Source organism: Varroa jacobsoni, unplaced genomic scaffold (genome assembly GCF_002532875.2).
Source record: "Varroa jacobsoni isolate VJ856 unplaced genomic scaffold, vjacob_1.0 contig01852, whole genome shotgun sequence".
NCBI lineage: Eukaryota > Metazoa > Arthropoda > Arachnida > Mesostigmata > Varroidae > Varroa > Varroa jacobsoni.
In genome coordinates, this window is record NW_019214708.1 from 44,470 (window position 1) to 67,168 (window position 22,699).

The following is a 22,699-nucleotide window of genomic DNA, read 5'->3' on the forward strand; positions in this document are numbered from 1 at the left end:
GACAGTTCGCCGCGACCTTTGACAGACATCACGTGCGCGTAATGAGCTTTCGCCAGCTGCCGACGACGTTTCCCCATCCATCGGAAACGAAGAGACTAGGTGGGTGACGATGAAAGTAGGTAACCGATCAGCGAGTGGGTTAATACTGAAATGAGTCATTGTGGCTATACTACACTTTGTTGCGGTAACGGCCGGCCAGGCAAACAAGCTAGGTCGAAAAAGCGAGCGACTTACTGGCTACAGTGCAGCCGCGGCGGCGGCAGAGGTGGTAGCAGTGGCAGCGTCGGCTGACGTTTGTTTCTATCGTTTTGTGGCGGCAACCAGCTGTCGTCACTGTGACTGCCGCCGCAGCCGCTGCCGTCACCAGCAGCAAAGGTGAGCCCGCCAGCGGCATATCCAGTTCTTCCCTTCTACCATCAGATGGAGCCACCGTCTTCCTCATCGTCAGCAACGACTGTCACGCAACGTAAACCGTCCCTGACAGACGGCCAGGTGTGTGTAGATCCGCGCATCAGCTCTCTTTCGTAACATACTATGGACAGACACGAATACTACTGGCGCGAGCGGGCAGGCAGGCACCAGGTGCACTGGCTCACTAACCCACACTTCCATGGAGACGCTCACCAATTGCCCACTCTCCCTATTCGAGAGATGTCTGGCTGCCGCTGCTGCCTACCGGCGAAGACGAGGAAAGTCGTCGCATGAAGCCCGGCCAGAAAATGCTAGTCGAACTCACACGGTGCCAGACTATCGCGGGGACTAGCCACGGCCGACATGCAGCGGTCACAGCCAGGCTGATCAGCGCGATCGAATTCTGCATCGCGTCTACAGAGTAGCATAAAAAAAACAATTGTAGGAGTAGAAACGTAGGTCAAGACCTTGGGACAACGGAAGTGAGAGGCAGATAGGTTACAATTTTAAGAGTCGTTCGTCGTTCGAATAATCGAGAGAGGGAGAGAAGTCGAAGCGGTAACAGTGTGTGGGAATCAGTTGGAATCGATTGGCGTCGTTGTCGTCGTCATCACCCGCGACGTGAGTAGTTTAATCACCGTTAGGACACAGTTAACAGACGATGTGATTGTGGGTACCGGCCGCCGTATCATTAGGTCACACTCATCACGCCGGTGTTGCGCTTTGTTCATCGTTCGTATTGGAGACATTCGGCGTCGGTGACCACTGGTGGAAGTGCCTGGAGCACGACGGCTCGTGCATACTAACCGGTGCCGCTACAGAACTCTCGTGAAAGAGCGTTCGGACCGCGGACCTCCGGACCGCCGCGTCGAGGACGTGGTTCGACGGCAAACGGCAGCAGTAGTGCGGTAATAGTGAGACATATCCATATTCACAAAGACACACCTCCCGTGGCCTCTGTGTGATCTAAGTAGACATCGTTCGTCAGCCATCCGTTAAGGAACCCATATTCCTTATTAAGTTCCTGCAGTTATCTACTACTATGTGCTAGGGTGCAAGTGTCGTTCGCGCGCGATCTGTTTATCCATGCATTGATACATGCTTAAATCAACTAGTATAAGGGCGTGTTGTACAACATAAGTGACATAATTATCGATTCAATTACAAAAACAATAACAACGGCAGCTACAGCCACAGCAATAACAGCAATGATCCCGGAGACAAGCATCATGCAGCACGCAACGCGTCCTGCGAACCTAGACCTGGAAACGGCAATTCCGCGCACCCGGCCATTGATGACCTCAACAGATCTTTCACTGACGATTGATGCATACAATCCTGACTTGACTAGACGGTGGGTCACTTATTTTTCTCTACTATAACTTATGAAATAATTGTACATACATATGTGGGAATTTCAAGTGGAGTGCATTGTATTGTATTGTTTAAGCCGAATATGTATTGTTCATCTTAGCTGCCATCCAATCGTCTCTCGAATATAGTTTTAAATAAACGAGTGCAGAAGTCTCACACGCGCATAATAGTCGTCTGATATCGATCTGCGACTGCCTTTAGGGAAGCTAAAATGAGGGAAATGACGTCCGAAGCGTTAACTGCATAAGGTGAGCATAATATTTGTGAGAAAAAGCTTTGATTGAAACATTAGCAATCATGAATGCTAGTTCTTCAACCGTTCACAGTCTATCTCCCCCTCATCACATGAGGTAGCTTGTGGCCGACTATCGGAATGGCTTTCTTCACACATTAAACGGTCAAAAGTACTTTTTTTTTAGAGCTTTTTGCTACAGTAAAAGCATGCCCATTGTACGGTATGCCCGGTGAGCGATGGTACCTTAACTTGCAGGTTGGGTTTGTCGACTCGCCATATGTCGGATTTATTTTCAACTAAGTCTTTTCATATCTACTAAGTGAAATCCTCTTCTTGGACCCATATTGGCACGCTGTGGCTAGCTGGGCTTTAATCTCGATACGCGGAGCCGTCCATATGCTCTTAACAAAGCATGAACGCTTTTTTATACCGAGAAAGGTTTAACGAGCAAAAACAATAGCTAATCTTTAGTAGCGCGATAAAATACTTCTAACCGTTTACTTTGGCGCGTCTAGGCATCTATCCCGATCCTATGTGAGTGGCAAGCAAAATATTGCAAAAAAATTCATTTGCGAAAAAACAATCCCTTAAATGAGCTCTAGGGAAAATACTCTCTTATTAGTACTCTAAACACATACATTTGCCCAGCACACGTTATTAACTGTGTGTAATTATTACTTGTTTATAATAACATTATGCATAAGATTAACTGATGGAACAAAAATTGGATGGGGGCAGTTTCTGCATAACGAATTGCACTACCTAGGTTAAGTCGTTCGACATCTAGAGCTTCAAGCTCATCCTAAATCGTTCCTCTTGTCAAAAACACCTTCCAAATAGGCCTTAGCTGGAATGTCTAGCCTGCTAATGTCAGCGCATTTCTCTTCATATACGGCACCTTCATGCCGACGATTTCGGGAATATCCCTACGTAACGGCGAGGGTGTTAGCTAGTTAAATCGCTGTTTGGCGCTACTAAATGTTGGGGCAGCGTAATAATAAACAAGAACGTTCTGACGCCAAAATCAGAGGCAATCGGGACTGATTCGCCTGTAGCGGAAAGGAAAAAATGGGAAATGACGTTGTTAAGGAGGGACCAATCAATCAATCAACTACTGGTAACAACTGTTAATAGACTATTACAAAATAAGCAATGCCGTTATCTTGACCGAACAGACGTGTGTCTCCTCGTAATGGTAGCTTTTGCCATAGATTAAATGGTCCGACCTAGTTTAACCGAACGGTTGATAAATGGGTGTACGGTAGAAAAGAAAATTACATAATTCATCTCCTAGAAACTCGTCAAGTCTCAGTAGTAGCTGATCATAAAGTAAATACAGGTTGATCCTGTTTGTCCTGTATCTGTATATCAATTCAGTGTTTTCAAGATCCGCGTACACCAAGCAGTATTTAACATCTTACCGTTTTGTTATAAACTAAGTTTAGTTACTGAGCAGCTCGTTGCTCTGGACGTAGTCAATTCAAGTTAAAAGACTAAATAGAAGTTGATTAGGTACCTAGGTGTTCAGCTGGCGAACCTGCGCGGAATTACTATCAATGTCACTTCGAATTATCACTGGTCGTCTTCTTGTCCTGAGTAGGTTAAGTGGACGCAACGTAGGTCCGACTAAATATCGGCGACCGATGACAAATTGGTGTGAATCTACAATCTGTATGATCGTCGATTTGTGGAGTGATCATTGTGATAACAGCGGCTATCTGGATTCAGTAGATAAACAAAACATTTGGCGGCACATACTAGCAGACTGCAAGTGCAATAGCGTACTGTTCGTATGTTTTTGAATATCGAAAATTTTAATCTATTAATTTTCTTTAACAGATGGACATACGACCGCATATCATCGTGTTGCGCATATACTTAGATAATGTACTCTTCTACCTCTGCATGCGAAAATTGGCCTGATCTCCTTATTGACCGTACCGTTTCGTCCATTCTACCTGTAAAAAGCACTGATCGAATTGATTATCTAGAATTCCATTCTTAGCCGACACACAGATACGTGTACAGGCACGCGCACAATGTGCTTGTGCAGCACATGTCGACGGCGGCCATTTATGCGTAACAAAGCTGATAATAGTACGCGACCGTTACTTCATAAGCGTAATATCAACATCGCGTGAATTAAGGCAAAACATTCAAGCTTGTTACCATCAAAAACACCGCAATTTTTACCGCAATTACGCGGTAAAAATTGCGGTACAACTAAGGGCACAGCGTGCCGCAATATGCTGTGACCGTTAGATAGTAAATGCACTCAGTAACTCGAGGCAACCTACTCCGTCTATGTGTTTGCAATATGTCAACAATATAAAGCCCTTGCTCATAAGCTCTTTTAGCTGCATAATAATTGTTGCACGTAAAGCATTCAAGTTAGGAAAAGGAGCATTCTAGCTCCCTGGTTATACTTGCTTTTTCTAACCGTACAAGCTTGTTTTTCATCGCCCGCTAAAGCATAGAAATAACACAGACGAATCATCTACCAAAATTTCTTTAGCTTTAGAGGTGTGCTTTCTTCTTAGTAGATTAGCTGATCGACTTTATTTCGTATGTGCTTTGTTTCACTATCGTATTATATCAGGTCGACATCATTTATGATGCTCTATTATCTCTGAAGGCAATTGATTTGAAGGCAATTTGAGTTACATTGTTGAGCAGTTTATCGGCAGGTCGGGCGCACGAGCCAGCGGCAATGCGATTTCCGTGTGATACCAGTAGTGGCTAAATGGTGGCGGGGAAAAAGCAGAACACGTAAATCGTCAAGCCATTGCTAACAACTGTGTAGTTTCTAAAGCGCCCGAACAAAGTCCACGCTTGCGTAAATTACATTAAAAATTTGCGCAATTTATTGCGCTAATTTTTGATGTGACTGACCTTCATTTAAAGGCCCCCGATGTTTTGTCCGTGTGCCTGATTATCGAGGACAGAAAACTCGGCATCAGGTGTTTCGTTGCTCGAACCAAGTGTAGGCGATAAGTGATTTTCGGAGGTCTGCTGATGTGTCTCTGTATTTGCATAAAGGACATATATATAGGTATATCTAAAGGTGGAACCTCGCAATTAGCTAATCTGAGGACTAGGAATGTGATGGAAGCTATTTACTAAATTAGAAGGGATTAATCGTTATCCAATGGAGTGTACGAGAGAGGACGGCTGACTGACGATGCTGATAAGTCTACAATCTCGCTGATTTCAGCGACTGAGAAGTTTAGCTTTTTGGGCTTGTTTACCATATGATTGCGTCGGCTTATAGGTGTGCAGAACGATGTCGACTTTTGCTAGGCCAATTTCTATATACGGCACTGTCGATGAAATGAAAAAATACACACAGCCAGTTGTCCTTCCACAGTGATTAATGACACCATCTACCTAATACTAGCAGGCTTGTTTTACCTTTGCAGCGGGGTTAAGATAGTAATAAAAATTGTCCTTGCTCCCATCGCACTAGCAAATTTCGAAGTTATCCTCCACACATTCCCTGCGTTATGTAATCACAGGTAAGAATATTGCATGTATGTGTTTTAACAGCTTAACACAAAGATGCAGGCCCAGATTTACCTATCGCAACTCACTGAATTATGTAACTAGAAGCAGTCCTCCGCAGAAACAAGCGATAGATCCAAGATTGTTTAAAGCCATATTTATGATTCTTCTGAAAGTTTCTACTAGAAATGCATTGTGGCACAATGCAGGCTCATATTTCTCCAAAATCTGTCTTGCTATATATGCGCGAGTCATCATTTGCAATGATAGACACGCGTACCCCGCAAAAACTGCTAGCCGCAGAGGCTGCCACTATTGAAACCGTTCGTCTGTACGGACTGACTACTGAGAAACACGATAGTTTAGGTAAATAATACATACCTGTAAATCGGTTCAAAAGTGAAGAGGTCAGTCGGATCTGGTCCAGCTGCCAGCCGCGTCGCGAGTGAACAATTCTCTGCTAGTATCACAGGTCATTGGACAATAATAATAATGCTCTCACACGTGCCCCCCTTAGTAATTCTTCCAGCTACTACAGGCTTGCTTCAACTTACCAAAATAAACGGGAAGTTCCCTTATCTTGCTTATCATACCGGAATACGGTATTTCTCGAATACAGATGGGAGTTTCATATGGAACGTCGAACGAGAGAAGCAGTCATATATCTACTACGCTGGGTACTAGTGATCACACCACCGGTATAGCTCACTCACACTGATATGAACTCAGGGCGATATCACTAACGTAGCGAGCCATGTTTCGACTGATGCTATACTATCACTTCTACAATATATGCTGCAAATAAAAAAAGGATGGTCTATTTTGAAAGGACAAAGGATCTCTCGGATTATGAGGGAGAACTTCGCCATAGCGACAGTGGGTAACGCTAGCATCACTACATATCATGAATTATTCGAGTGGTAGCGTTAATGAAGATCAAATGTTTTCGCTGCGTGTATATGTACCAGTTTGTCTGTGCTGCTATTTCGATAGCATTGTCAACTTTAAGTTAAAGGAGATAGCTAAGCAGGATCAACAAGAACCGGAGCACAGGAAATGATTGTTTTAGCCTAACTATTTAGGCCATCGGTTGTAGAAGGCATCTTTGCCAAAGACCTCTGTCACGAGTTGTTTTGTGGCATAGGGCCTTCAGTTGCATCCTTCATCAAAAGATCGATAGAGATTTATAAATGAGGCATGCTCCGAGTACTAATTGCCCAACAACATCAAATCAGTATTGTTTTTTTGTGAACAGTTGTACGAAGTGATCCACTTCGTGCTGTTTATACGAGCCCGTTAAAATGAAAACAACAGCCTTTAGCTTTGTTACGAGTGCCGAAAAAGTTCATGGATCTTTATCGTGGCCTATACGATGCGACGGTTTATGCAGTACCTTGTTGATGACTACAGTTCTTGAATGGGATATTTGCTTGCGCTAGAACCGCCGAATCGGTCGCCTACGCATGGCCTTGCTGCGAAAAATGTCGAAGCTTTGAAAAAAAATAAACACGAGGTTATTCTACTGGACAGTGTTCTACTAGAGAAGTTCACCTATCCTACTACTCGTAACGCGCGGAACCTATAATGGCAAACTTACCAAGCAAGTTCGCATGGCTGCTGTCAACAGATATTGTAATACTTGCAATTATCGCCATAACAGAGAGCTATCAGCTCAGCAGCATCCACGAAAGATTAGACAACTGATAGCGACGGCGATGACCCACGACGTTGAACCCAATATCATTATCAGGAAAACAACGATTTTGCTACAGATATTGACATAAGAAGAGAGGGTGGCAAAGACACCGTTGTCTATACCGATGGTGGTCTGCCGTCGTTTGAGCAAAAATTGAATAAGATCGATGATAGTCGTTGAAGTAACAATTAAAAAAACAGTTACAAACATAGGGTATTTGGTTTATGGATAAGTAATACTGAGCGGTGCGCCTATTTTTGATGTGTCCATTGTTGATAAACAGTTGACCTGCAGTTCGAACCATGTGGCTGTAGTGAAACTGGCTCAGACTATTAGTGGTGAAAAAAAAAAGAGTGCTTGGTGCCGGCAACCCTCAACAGGACTCTGTGTAATCGTTGTTGTGGTTCCTGCTTTGTCAAGTCAAGACAATTTCGTGACCCGCGGTATGTTTTGGGGTGGACATGGCTGCTTCAACGATATCATTGTATGTCATTTGTGTTTCTCAGTGACTAAACAATATTAAAATGAATCATAATCAACCGCGTTAATGTTGGAATTTCGGTGTACTTTTTTTTTTTTCTCTCTTCTGGATATATTAGATATCAAATTTATTTAACGTACCGTATAGGTAACAATCAGTGGCGTACAGCTCTAACCATTCCAAACCCACTGCGACACTGGGTGAAAGTTTATGTTGTCAGTTAACATTGACGTAAGTTGCCAACTGCAAACTTGCCAGTTAAGTAAGCTATTTAACAACGAATAATATTCGTTAGCTTTACAAACGATAGGATTTTTTCGGACGGAATGAGCTTTAACGAAATTCGTTTTATTCACCTCTTTCTCTGCCCTTCACTATACAACATTGTCAGAGTAACGGACGGTGGTGACATGGCTGATTACGTATCCGGCGGGGTAGCAGATATTCAACACAAGATATGCCGCACAACAGCTGTCACTAATTCAGATACAGAGAGCGGTGAGCTAATTCGCGAGCCGCGTCTGGTCATCGGCGTCAAATTTATCGCGGATTTAGCCCGATGGAGCCAGGATCATCAACACGGTGTTACAATACTCGGCTCGATCCTGCTTGACAAACAAGACGAGCAGATGCCCGGCGATGAGGTGCGTCGAGCATTGCTTTGTCAGCTGCCCGAGGCTCCTGTCAGGTTCCTCTTCTTATCACACGATGGGTAAGTACATTTATTCAAGTCGTCTTATTTGTCGGATCCTATAGAAACGTGCTTAGGCAAGTGCGCCACTGAAACAGGGAAAATGTCGTCTCGTCCATATAGTTGCCTATATCTAGGCCTGATGGTAGGCAACGGAAGACATCCAATAAATCTCGATTTCACTTGCTAGCTTACATGGTATCCTTTGCGTATGTATCGTGTCAATTTTTGTCAAGAAACTTCGGCTTGCTACTTGGAGATGAGGCGTATTTCACGCTTGCTGTTAGAGAAAACGGGGTCTTGACATGAACGTTTGATATGGGAGTCGGTAAACCTGAATCGACTAATTACCTTGCAAGATGTTTCGGAATCGATACGAGGGCCAAGCACGAGATTAACTGGTTGACGAAAACAGCTGATGCAAAAGGCGTAATGTTTATACTGTGTTATGGCCTACTAAAGCATCTAGCGGTTTGACGGGCGATGAGCTAAGAACCAGATTCACGTATCGAACACATTACCTGTTACCAATGTCCGCCTGTATAACTGATTATTATTAATACTGAGTATAACTTTTTTTTTTTTTTTTTTCGTTACCAACGTTACTAAAGAACAGGCGGAATTGTTTGTCGCAGAAAAAATTATGTAGGGAGTCGAGTGGGTTTTCATCTGACTTCGTGGAATGAGTCGCCGTAAAGATCCTAAACAGCGCATTTTTCTGTTACATAGGTCGACGCGTTGGTTTTCACATAGAACATAGTTTATCGCGAGGTCACAGTTCAGTAATTTACTTGCCGAATTTCCAACGGAGGGTGAACTTAGGGTCGCCATCCAACGTTCGTCAATAAATACCAACATAAACATCTCGTGTACCGGATAAGTACTGCTAAGTCTAGTCTTAGTGACAAACGATCGAAAACGATACAAATAAGCGCGAGCGACGAGATTCCCTAACCCATTTTGCCAACGCTGACTGATGTATATGCTTCATTTCCCCTATTTAAAAGGACGATTCGAACTAACGAAGGTCTAGCATATATTTCTCGCGTGCCCCTCGCCTGTAGTGGGCATCCTGCGGCGGACAAATCGGTTCACCTACTGTCATATGTTGTTGTAGATGTTTTTCCCTGTTAAAATCCCAACTCCTCCCTAAGGTACCGACTGAACCGATTGCATCAGCTCTCGCCTACCAGAATGAGTGCCTCTGAGCAAGTGTAGGGTCGCCTACATCAGCATCCGAAATGCCAGCAGATGGGTGTATTTAGCAGCAGTAGCTATCTGCTACGTACCGGATCAGTAGTGGGCAAACAAGATATATTAACGTCAGAGACAGGAGAGAGAGAGAGAGAGAGAGAGAGAGAGATGACGTAGCCAACGCACAGTATAGCAGTCCGTTAGCACGTAACTGAGGTGATTCTCAATAACTCGCCATTGGTTACAACCGCATAGATCGTTGCTGGCTGCTGTCGTCACTGGCAAAGGTATATAGGAGGGATAGCCTAATAGTGTGCTCCGGCGGAACCCACTACAGGAATTTGAACTATAATAATCGACAGTCGAAACTTGATAAATTTGCTTACGCTAACTGACGTATACTGGTCATTTCCCCTACTTTTTAGGAGGACAATTTAAACAAATGACCGTCTACCGTCCATTTCTTGCCTGCCCGTCGCCTGCACTGGGCACACTTCGGCAAAGACTTCACGCTCATTTCCCACACTCGGCATTTAGTATCTTCCTCCACCTCTGCACTGACCAGGGCATTTAACTGGGTGTCGTGCTGCTGCTGCTGCTGCGACTGATGGCGTTGACATGACGATAGTAGTTAGTTGTTGCTTTGTAGCGGCGACCGCGACCACGACAATGGCCACGGTCGCTCGGCGACAGGAGTAGGAACAGCAGCAGCAGCGGCAGCCGCCAGCGTCACGGTATCTGGTGGCATGCTTGTTATCTGCTAACCATATCGGTGCCACCGTACACGATATGTCTGTCAGTGCATCTCCGGCTTTTCAGATGAATCCACGCATCGGTTCGTGCGGTTTATCGGCGGAACAAGTACCACCAGCCCGATACTGCGGCTACTTAGCGCAAGGGAAATCCGAGAAGCGGATGTGCTCTTCAGATCGACATAGACTTCATATCAATACTGACTCTAAAGATGGAGGGAGACGTGTGGGTGATGCACAAATGAACAGACAGAAAAGGCGAGTTCGGATAGAGTGGCCCGACGGCGAACGCTTAGTTGGGGGCCAGTCGCCTATGTGGAGCTAGCCGTGGGAACGCCTTTAGTTCGTACAGCAAATAAGTAGGATACGCGCTACGAACAGTATGTAGGCGGATCTTTCTGCCGTGAGTTACGGGGGAAACAACACTACCCCTATTGCTGCTGGAGGGTTAACTGGAAGCGCCAACGAAGCGGCATGTACGATAAGCGCCTTTGACGTCCATTTTAAGAAGATTGTGAAAGGCAAAACACGCCAATGGGCTAGCTGACATTTGCCCATAGTGCAAGAAGCGAACGCAAATGCTGATTGACCATTTGACTCAAGACTGCTAACCGACGTTTGCCTGCGTTCGCGTATTTTTGTAGCAATACGAAAGAAAGGAAAACAAAAAAACACCAAAAAATCTTCAGGATTATTGGCCAATCACACTAACTAGGACACAAACAAAAGAAAGCAAATATATACATCTGTACGCGGGAACGACACAATTGATCTACACACACTATTAGGAAAATCACTTCATAGTTTACTAACGTTCTAAACATGTCGATTGTGATGAGATAATTATAACTTTAATGACAATGATAATAACGATGCCGTTCATGGTTTTCATGATCTTAAGCGTGACGAAACTTCAACTGCTCCGTGCGAAAGGCAACGGCAAGTAATATGGTAACCAGTAGTAGAATTATAATTGATTATTATTTTTCTTATTGTTACTAAATGCAGGCAGTCGCGTACATAGTTGTGATGCTCACTCGAAAGCAGACTTGCCCGCGGTCAGGAAGGCCAAAAAAAAATAGACGCGGCTAACCGACGGCGTACGATCGTCGTCAGCGTCGGTAAAGCAATGCGATACGACACGATAAGAAAGTCTCGGGATTTACCTTCGACACGAGTCTCACAGCGCTACGAATGCCAAGGGTATACCAACATAACTGTTCATACAGCTGTACGAAAAGTGCGTGCTCAATTGATGACGGTGCTAAGTCTTATACAGAAATCGACCGGGGAACTCCGTCGCCTGATTTGTTGCATTCAGTTTATCTTATCAGCTAGAGGCACATCGGCAGCCCCAACAACAACAACAACATTATTAAAACTGTCAGAAGAAGTCCAGCAATGGCGATTGGAACAGTCCACGGAGTTGCCGGCAGTAGCCGAAGGGGTGATCTTAGCAGTTCCCCATCGAAGTGGCTGACAGCAGGGTAGTAACGCACCCGTTTGGGTTCTTGATGGATTAGTGACACCGGGATAGCGCTAATCTGCACAGGCGGCAAACTGTTTCTTGGCGATGGTGGCAAAAACAACCGATCGTCGGAACCGCTGCGATATTTCTGCTATCAGCTGATCCCTACGTGGCCTTACGGATGACTGTAATGTCCATGAGGGGCACTTCAACCTCTGTGCATACCAGCAATAACAGAAATGCCTTTTCTTTGTACCGCAAATAGCAAATATTGGGGCCGAGCCTTCTACAAACAAATAATCAACCAGATCATCCACGACGAATACATCAAAGCGTGATCGGCGTTTCGTCTCGTGCGGAAACAGTGGAACAAACGGCTACGAAAAGAATCCTATGTGATTGCATATCCAGTTTATTTTCCGATATCTCTAAGTATTGGCGCGTTATCGTATTATGAGTTATTATGCCTATAATAACAATGAATTTTGGCTGTTCTGATATCTGCAATTAGCAAGGGCTGATCTTGTCACTGAAGGTCGGAATCGACTTACCGAGCTTTGCCAGTTGTTATCGACCATTTCGCTTGTTGCTCCTATTCGATATAATCGATACATTATCATCATTCTTAGTATGTAGTAAGATTATCTGGAAAAATGGCCTATATTGTTGGTAAGGCGGCTAATGGCAGCGCGTAGACGCATCGCCAAAGCTGCTAAATATCTCTGTCCTCGACATCAAAAATCAGAATGTGGTAACTAGAAAAAATAACAAAGATGTTTTTTCGATACAGGTGAGAAGTGTCACGGCAAAGAAACAACAATATTAGATTTCACCGGATGCCCCATAGATCGCAGATTGAACACTGGGTATGAAAAGTCAGTCTGTAGTACGCGTAAACGTGCAGGTAGAATAGCTGGTTAGATTGTCCCAGACAGGAGTAATATCCGCCCTAGAAGTATCCCGATCTTTGCGCCTCATCATGTACTTAATGACAGTGCCCGTCCATCATGAACCGGTTAAGTGTCTATAGCAACGTGTGTCGTATGCATACATAGGCTGACTATCAAGTGGATTTACATGAGCCGTTACTTTGAACCCATCGATTCTGTAGGGATTCTAGACCATATGCAAGGCCTAATCAAAAACGACGGCACTGTAAGCCATCGATGCACCAGAAGGCAACAATACATTGAAAGAAAATCGCCATGTTACCGATTGATGAAACGAAGACATCCGAATAAAGAAAGCCAACATTAATCCGTAAAGCGAAATTTCCTACGAAAGCGTTGCTCAGGACACTGCAGAAATTCGTTAATAAACCCAGTTTCACATATAGATATAAGCTAAAAGATAATTTAGATTTTATGGCCGGCAAGGTGCGCATCAATTGAGAGGGCATACATTTCGAATTGCCGCCGGCCGGCCATCCGCAACTATAGAACACAGAACTAAGTGGCTTTTTCTCGGAAAACGGATTACAAACTCTAAAGTAAGTGTCTGTCTTTCGATGCGTTTACCTTATTTTCAACAGAAAAGCAATGGCATCGGCGCTATATACAATGAGCCGAGGAGCAGCAAGCAAATGTCGAGAATTTTCTCTGTGATACACATTTGCCGGTGTGATGGTCGCCTTCTCTTCATGGTTGTGGACAGCAACTACCGGGTCGAAAGGTAAAACAAACGACCGCGGCAAGGCAGGGTAGTCAACGTTGTCAAGACAATGGCCGACAGCTGGTGGTTGTGGGATACAGCATGGCGACGTAAATGATCTTTGCTCTCTGATGCCATAAAGCGAATTACCTCAGTTTGGTCTGGGATGTCGCGTGCAACCAGGAGATCGCCATCGTACGCGAACTGGATTAAGACAACTGTTATAGGTTACATTCAGTTCTCGCTCGTTCACCATTTGTGAATAGAGGTGCGAAACGAAGCACGAACACATGCCTGTATGCCTAGAACAAGCGGGTAAAAGTGCACGTATCCAGCCGTGCCGGATAACCGTTGTAGACACGCTGTGAATGTATTCAAAACATGCTAATCATCTGTTGTGGGTTCGCGTTGCGAAAACGATCTGGCCCACGCAACATAGCGACAAACGCGGCGACGCTTCCGAAGCCCTTATTTTCACCGGTAACAATCATCAATCGATGGCTCCATCGATGTCCACTGTTACTACCCCGTACACCTGATCACAGTATCAAAAACCGGTATTTCATTACGGTGACGCCACGATGTGTCTGGTACAGAATCAAACAGATAGATTTCGCTTTACATGGGGGTGACAGAGCTTTGGCTAATCGGAAGACCCCTTGCGGGGAAAGACATCGTACTGAATAAATACAGTATAACTAATAATGTTTGTTCATTTACGAGCCTTGTTTTTCTACATATCTTTCACGTGGTTTGAGGGATGCACCAGCGACTGATTGTAGGCCTGTGCATTCCGCCGATCCATGAAACTGAATAAAAACTTACAGAATGACAACTGTCATATATTAGTTCCACTGGCTAAGTCATGCTCATTATTTGGTACTTCGGAATACTGTGAAACGTTGCTGTTGTTTTGCGTGTGTTCCGCAGCCGATGTGGTTTAAATATGTAGATAGTTTTACGAGAAGTTTCTAATAGTTTCTCATGGTTGCATTACACAGTGTCCTCAGGGGCTCACTCTGATTTGTCGTTCATTTGGGAGCTTAGTGTCTGCTACCCACTTGGCCTGCTACCGCCACGGTTTCAGGCACAACATACAGGGAGTGCATTACGCAGCCTATAATGAGCCCGTCCTGCCTCTCTATAGACCCTTTAAGCTATAATTAGTGTTTAGTAATCCCATGATCGCCGTCAGATGTTACCGCTATCGTTGGCTGACGTGGCATTGCGCTGCGGCTAAGTGGGAGAGCGTTGATCAAAGCCATTGTATTGTAGATGACATAGGCGAACCTACGATACGTTTTTTGGTAAGGCTCTGTTGATGGGTCTTGCAAAGATTTTTGTCAACCACCGCCCTTCACGGACTCCACCAGTATAAAAACAGCGCACATGAATACCTTCCAGGCTCCATTTCCTTCTTCCAGATGCAAAGAGCACGGGTAATGGCTACTTGTTGTAGCGACTCAGCTTTTTTTGTGGTAGATATAAAGCAGTGTTTTCTATAACGCTAGCTCAGGATAACATCGGTGCGCGCGCGCACGTATATATTGTGTGCGCTTAACATGCGTCCTCGTTCGTAACATGAGTTTTACCTAGAATCAGCATTTCGGCCCCTCGTTAGACCGAACCTACTTAACCAAAATTCATATATATATATATATGTATAGCGAAATGGAGAATGTCTATTTTTAAAAAGGTTGGTGAAAACACATATTTAGTTCTGCAGGGTGCCGATGGACTCATTTTTCATAGACGAATTTATTCAATGAAAGTGCCGTTCGTTTCGATCATGTGATTTCAGGCCAAGACCGTATGCTTAAAACTATTTCTCCAAAACGGATCACCTTTTTAATAGTATTTGTAAGGCAAGCGGCGTTACTGGGTGTAGGCTCGTTTCGTCCACACGTATTGATGTAAAAAAAGCTGGAGATTTACACTTTGTGCAGACAGCGTTTAAAAAGTCCTAAAAATCCATGATTCTATAAAAGTCAAAAGCTGCAAAACTTCTCAAAAGCTAACGGCTGAAACGTGTCTAGAAGACTGCGATGTAGTAATTTCTATATATGTAAACCTTAAAAAAATCAAATAGTCTAGTTGACCGTCAGTGATAGGTTTAATGTAACGTACGGCCAACGAGGCTCGTTCTGTGCGAAACTATTGGACAATAACTGATCTTTGCTCCTATTCCGATAAACCTTGCGCTTTTGCCATAATACCATGAGGTTTGTTTTGAAATAAAATCTTGTGCGTAAAACTGCCTTTGTAAGAGTCTTAATTTTGTGTATTAAGAATAAACTGTCAGGCTGGACGATGTCACGTAGATAGGATGATTACCGACCGATCTGGCTAGCGGGACAAAAACCTGTAAGCATCAGAGGTAGACCCATGTTCAGAAATACAGAGAGGTAAATAACAAAGTAGAGGGTCGAATTGTGGACCGTCTGAGTGTGTGAGCCTTGTAAGTCGAAATAATTGCTGTACAGTCGTGGAAACACCTACGTATGAAAGAAGCAAAGGCACTGGGTCGCAGTTCAGCGGCGGATAAACGGCTGAATGGTGAGGGGCTTCCGATGAATTGAATACATTTCGTTAGTTACGACGAGCACAGTCGAGCTGAAGCAGTGTGACTGCCCATATGATCACTGAATTATGGGCTACAGACGATTAGATCTTTTTTTCATCCTCTATGCTCGTGCATGACTACTCGTTGTAGCTTTGCGGTCCCGAATCCGGTCTTGGGATGACTATCCGTCTCGTTATAACTCCGATCTCCATTCAAATATTGCTTAGCGATTACGATGCTTTTTCGCAAAAAAGCGTTAGCGTTTGTTCGGGTGGTCACTTTTTGACGATGCATATGTGCACGTTTACTAATTATTGTTATTAGTAATGTAAGTATCACACGCGTGTGAGGGCTTTACATAAAAACTAAAGGGCGAAGAGAAAAATCAAAATATGAGTACGGCGACAAAACACCAACAACGACAATGAGGCCCGAGTGGCTCATCGGGACGAAGTAACTTTCTATAATGCATCTAAACGCTCATCACTATAATAGCACTAGCAGGAGTTCTGCCCGACTGCGAAGGACGATCAATGCCGTTTCAGTTTAGCCCAACAATTTACCCGGCGGCTATCCACGTGCAGATTGCAATGTCTGCCCTTCATCATAACGATACATCGACAGACAACTCGATCATCAGCCATTTAAATATGCAACAGACAATGTAAGAAGGCGGATCGGTAGCAGTAGCAGCAATAAATATTTAGTGGAAGGCTTGGTGACGGCAAATCTATATCCGACTCGAGCGTTGAGGTTGAAGCTATGCGAAGAGTTAATTTATTACTCTTGATGTGGCCCATCTAGCCAACGGCCTCAGTTGTAGAGCAAACATGCTGGATCGAGCCGACGGACGAAATAGCAGCTAAGATTTGGCAAGCTGCGTTGGACCCATCAAGCTAAGGGGAAGCTGCTGTCATGGTCATGATGCCCGGGTTCATACATGGGGAATGGAAGTTGCGCAAGCAAGTTCATGGCTCTTATTTTGTCTCAATATACGGTTAATATTATTAGTATTCTTAGATTTGGACTTTCCCAATACATATGCCACAGCGATGGGGCTTACCGCATATAACGTAAAAAGCGTTGCGTAACAGCGGATATGATAAGCAATAACGATAACAGACTTTTATAAAAGTCTGCTAAAAGAAGCAGCAATAATGATCATGGTGTCGTTAGGCTAGCACTATCACAGAACAACGCTATAGACATATAGGGAAGACGTAATTAAACAGCATTTTCTCTCGTATATACTAAATAATTGGTGAAACTGTAAAGTGCTTCACTGAAATCTCAACTTTCTTCTGCGTAATAGTCATTGAATTTGAAACAGAAGCTCATCATAGAAAAGTTCGGGGCTGCGGGAAAAGTTAATGTTTAGGATAGGCACTAGGTAAAGGGCAATTTTTTTCGGCCATGCAATTAACAATTGTGGCACCTAAGAGTACTCGACAGAAAATGTCCGATCCTTGTTGATCTTTATTGTGTGCGCGTCTCTGTCTATGTGAAATGGGCGATATCTAGCTAGACTTATGGAAGGGTCTTCCGCAGTAGTTGCCGAAACGATCGTAATTAGTTGTCTCTGGGATTTTGGGTTGGCAAATTCGATCAGCTCTGAATCAGCTTGAAGGTGATGTACGGGTCACGTTTCGGAACTGTTCATGCCTCAAGCGACAAACAGACGCAACATTATTATGGTAATCATGATGAATAATTTTCGTGTTTGTATAACATTAATATGATTTTAGGCTGTTGTTTTTGTTTGCTCGGCAGCTGCTATAAGTGTCGGGTCAAAATTTCGACTTCGGCGGAAGCTATATTTAGGAACTATATTCGCCTTATTCATTGACCAGTCGTGATACTGCTCAGGGTTTGGAGTTCGTGATACAAATGGCTGTGAGTAAGGGCTTCACTCGACCATTTGACGGTCTGTTTAGAGGCGCACCGATAGCCTACTGATTCTTTCCTGGTACTACCTACTACCTAATTTGACATGCGTACACGGGAATGCCTTATGACAGCGTTCATTTTAAAGGTTACGTTACACGAACCTCGAATCGAAGTCGACGCTTTCCGATCAACAGCTGTTTTCCTAACTTTATCTCATTTCGTCTTGGCCGCATAAATGGTGGTGTTTCTATTCGTCAGCATGTAACTTTGTGTCTGGTCAAAAAGCTTGACCTTAACTCGCTGTAGTAGGCCATACAAGGAGAAAGACATTCGGCAAAATTATATAAATAACCTGCTTGCTTCATGCTTAAATATACTCCTTTTAAATATGGGGAATGAGCTACGTTGAATTAGGCGGTGATGTCATTAGCTCTTACCTGATACTGCTGTTGGCTATTTTCGGGAACATTTTGTTCCGTCAGTTGATTTGTTTCCTTCTTTAAGTTCTATGACCTTCATGTTTCAGAATAGAGCACGTGTGGGTCTGCCACTTGAAATTACCACAGAAAATGTTTGCACTCCAACAATCTCTTGCGTTATGGGAGCGCAACGTAAAGCTATATTGAGTTCACCCTGACTAGCGGCAGGTGAACGAAAGGATAGCTAACAGTACACTTTCCAGGCCGGCGTTACGTCAAACACTGTATATTTACAATTACATCAGATCATTAATTTTCATAAGATTGTTGGAACAACCAGCGAGCCTATCCTACTGGGGCCGGTATTTCAACTAACTTGCATAGTTATGTAATAGGACAACAACATTTTCTCTGTGATCTGTACCCGACGTCTTGCGGAATGGAGATCATTGTCCTGGGTTCTCTGTTGGCTCTAAAAGCCTCGATTCCGCGCGTGACCTTGCTATCGGAACTAGCTATCACTACTTAGCATGATACCTGTTTCGCTGTGTGTTATGATATACGCAATAATTGCACCAAGTGAGGATTGTTGAGATGATCATAAGTCCTTGCACTCCTCTACAATCAGTGCCAAACCTACACAATTTTATTATCTTCCCGTACAATAGTAAAAAGATACGGCAGCTTGAACGATCTCGAACTCGTACAAACTCGCCGCCGATAGCTCCACTGCGCCGCGGTGTTCCGCAGTGCTGCTCTCCTGTAGGAGCTAACAAACGCTATTTGGTACAGGATTGATCTTGTGATGTGGGTACTGCCATACCGGGTGAATGTGGTAAGCATCAACAATCAAGCATTTCAACCGCTTCATCGACATCACCGATGCAAGAAATGTGTGCAGTTAAAGGTGATAGATTATAAACCTATGACTGTAGATATGTATCGTCAACATCGTTTGACGTGAGCTCGATCGTCCCCCGATAACAACTCCTGAAATGTTATTGAAGGATAATATTTCATGAGATTGTAGGGTCACATTTAAAGAAAACAGAGCATTAGCAGACCTTAAAGATTTATATTTTTACAAATGGACATTATAAGTCTAGCTTGGTAATACGGCGGGGAATGAACAAGCAAACAAAGCGATCAGGCAAAAAAACACCGAAAAACTGTTCTCTCGCTTAAGCACTCATCTATCCACTTTTCTCCATAGCTGACCCACCGCCAAAGGCCTCGGGTTCTGTTTTGCTTTACTTTAAAGACTTATCGGGATAGGACCAAACCATACACATATGGTCCTTCTGATTCCTAACCGGACTTCTAACAACGGAGCAAAGAGTAGTGCACGCCCAGATTTGAACCTGAGCCACCTGGCATGTTGCTAATCACTGCACTATGACGAGAGCACCATTCCGTGCACTAGCGACTAGTCAAAAGAACTGCCCGTACTCAGCATACGGTTTTAAATAGAACGAACAAAAATAAAGTAAGTCGATCTTGTTGCAAATATGCCCGTTTCTTCCGTATTCATCTCGCGACGATTTTAGCAACAAGGATTCCTTCAAATTTGGCAGGTTTAACCAGTCGTTCTGAATGTAGAAAGCAGTTACTGGTATTTAGTATTTTCATGGTCTCTGATGATAACCCTGCGTTAGCAGAATTTCTTCAACTTTCGATCCATCCCGCTGAAAACGGTGTACGCTCTATACAGTCTCACACAGAATATGGCTGTTGATGACATCGCCGAATCTTTCGACAACGATTGTAAAAATTGCGGCACTCATGTAGACACTGTGCTTATACGTACGTCGCTGTGGGTCCGTCTAATCGTCGCCTTGACGCCTACTACTTGTCGGTTTTTGACCTGGATCCTTCTTGTGTGCACCTTTGTTACTATCCATTAGTTCTTTATGGATAGGCACAACCTACGAAGAGTTGCCAGTGTGATGGTGTTTGATGTCCCTGGCCCGCTGACTGTTACTGACACACAGTAACACTGAACACTGGCAAGAAAATATCGCGCTAGACACGTAAAGGCAAGGTAACCAGCGAAACGTGACGAAGGCACGTGACCACGTTCATGCCAGCGAAGACGATGTGGTAACTTTCAGATATTGAAGCACATAGCAGCTAACGCCACATACACAGTTTACTGTCCTGGCAATCATATTAAATGTACGTATCTGTAGGGCATAAATCGTAATTTGATGAATTCTGTCAAACTGCCACATTCGTTTATGTGACGTGAACCAGTGCCGTTATAATTGTCAATGCAGTAGTGATTGAATAACAACATCGAGATAAACTCACACTGATAATAGTTTATGTAGTAAAAACCGTTTGTAGATTTCGTGCCTAATCTCATTCACGATGATACTGAACTGAAATTACGTGTCGTTTACACCTTTGGCCAGACAGAAGATTGTTTACACCTTCGCCCGTCTAGATACAAACCTGAATTTTACCCCTAAGCCGTTATGTCATCTATAGCAACATTATAATTCTCAATGCCACGGTTATGTCATCTAGTTTTTGGCTAACGCGGATTACCACTAACGAATTACTCGATCTAGAAATTTGTAGTCTTTATCGCTGCGTGCAGCTCATATATATATATATATATATATAGGCTGCTGTACTGGCGAAGCGGCAACAAAGTCGCCCGTAGTAGGTAAACAGCTATGGCCATTTTTGTAGTCGCATGACTCATCCGATTACCGGGAGCCGGACAGACAAACTGACTGACTGACCGATAGACATAGACAACGCTGCCTTTTTCTCTGTGTACTTACGTCTTGGCAACAACAGCAGCGATTGCGTCTGTCTAGCGGCTAGCGTCAACGCGTCCACCCACTGCTACTGCTGCTATGTATTTTAAAGCCTTGCCGCTTTCGGATGACGACGAATCACGCGGTCGACTGGCTTGTACACGCGACCCAGCGTGTAAACGTGGGTACGGCATTGTGTTGATATAGTATAATACACGGTAACCAGTCACTGAACTCGAATACTGCAAACATCCGCCGCTGACCGCTCTCGTTTCTCCTCTGGTCCCCGAAACAACGAATCCGCCAGGCGACCGAACTCCGATCATATACTCAACCGCCATCTTCTTCGTGCTGTTGGCAGTCGCCATTGGGCGCCGTTTCTACCATTACTGTCACCGTTGTAGCCGTTGGCACATTACAGGAGTTGAAACGAAACTCCTCATGCACTTTTGTACTCTCTAGGATTATCTACGGGGGGCAACATCCCATTCACTTCTGCGATTCTTCTGCAGTGGCGGCCAGGGTGAAGTAGTGTCGTTGTTGAGCCATCGTATTTCGGTAGCACTGCCAGCACAAGAACTGACCAGCATAAACGAGCGCCAATATCGTTTTGTTTCTAGAAGGTTAATAAGTTTCTGGGTTGTACGTGAGTGACTATATGTTCGTGGATGCTTGTGCTTATGACCGGCGGCATTTGGCAAATAAGTCTGTATAAATGCTTTTGTGTATGCCAGCCGAACGCGTTTCCCAGTGGGAATACACATGAGCGGAATGCTTATCTCGTAAAATCGGCAACGAAAAGAGCTCTAGGTGGTGGTCGGGGGAAGGACCAACTACAAGGAGCTAAAAATAGCGAACGGTAGCAGAGTCGAAACATCAGGGCGACCGGACCAGATAGTTGTCTGTGGACTACAACCCGCAGTCATAAACCCGGACGCCGTGGGACGAAACATCACGCTGCTTGTCAGAATGACTCAGCGCCTGTCCATCCATGATCCGAGCTTGATTCGCTTGTGTTCGCAGTCCGTGAATACTGCGACAATTTTTTTGTTTGGACATGTATAAATATATATGTATATATATGCGTGTGGACCAATTGCCATGGCTATTACAACGGTTCGATTGCATTCTAATTCTGTGCTAAAAATCCTACTGGTGTACAAGTAAAAATATGCGAATGAGTGTTTCTTGGTTTTATATTATACTGTTTATAACACTTTTATTTTCCAGGCAGAATTTCGAATCACCGTCCATTTCCATATTCGGAACGTAGGCTTTTTTTTCTGTCATGACAGATCTAAATTGAAGTCCGAAAGCAAGTCGATTAGCAAGCCTGTTGCTCAGCTCTACGCACTTTGGCTTCTACGATGCGACATTTAAACGTCGTTGGCGTGACAAGAAAGATGCGACACAGATAAATTGCTACAAATTTTTTGCCAAAAAATCAACTTGCATGACATCTGGTGGTATTCTTTTTCGTTGCGGTGTCTCCGTACTGTTGACTCGGTCGGTGGCGTTTACGTAATGGAATGCCTTGCAGGAAATTACAGATGTAACTTCTTCACAACTGCCATCACAGGCTTTCCAGGTTCTCCGAAGTGTCCAACAG

General features: G+C 44.1%; 1 protein-coding gene across 3 annotated transcripts; it reads left to right on the forward strand.

The window, feature by feature from the left end:
- The first annotated feature begins 695 nt into the window (after positions 1 to 695).
- On the forward strand, positions 696 to 15,712 carry LOC111272242 (uncharacterized). 3 transcript variants are annotated; one of them, XM_022853556.2, is made up of 4 exons: positions 1,682 to 1,765; positions 7,501 to 7,701; positions 8,090 to 8,410; positions 13,335 to 14,168. In XM_022853556.2, the coding sequence occupies exons 2-4, from the start codon at positions 7,679 to 7,681 to the stop codon at positions 13,405 to 13,407; spliced, it is 417 nt and encodes a 138-aa protein (XP_022709291.1). In that variant the 5' UTR covers positions 1,682 to 1,765; positions 7,501 to 7,678; the 3' UTR covers positions 13,408 to 14,168. The 3 variants fall into 3 exon arrangements, with proteins under 3 accessions (XP_022709290.1, XP_022709289.1, XP_022709291.1); XM_022853555.2 differs by lacking the exons at positions 7,501 to 7,701; positions 13,335 to 14,168 and adding an exon at positions 15,255 to 15,712 and having other exon boundaries at positions 696 to 1,765; XM_022853554.2 differs by lacking the exon at positions 7,501 to 7,701 and having other exon boundaries at positions 705 to 1,765.
- The last annotated feature ends 6,987 nt before the right edge of the window (positions 15,713 to 22,699 follow it).

What these genes read in the sequence shown, in the direction of transcription:
- LOC111272242 (XM_022853554.2), top strand. Translation starts at nt 1,620, where the DNA reads ATGATCCCGGAGACAAGCATCATGCAGCACGCAACGCGTCCTGCGAAC. An exon ending in AATCCTGACTTGACTAGACG is followed by an intron (nt 1,766 to 8,089) that starts GTGGGTCACTTA and finishes CAACATTGTCAG; the next exon opens with AGTAACGGACGGTGGTGACA. An exon ending in CTCTTCTTATCACACGATGG is followed by an intron (nt 8,411 to 13,334) that starts GTAAGTACATTT and finishes TATTTTCAACAG; the next exon opens with AAAAGCAATGGCATCGGCGC.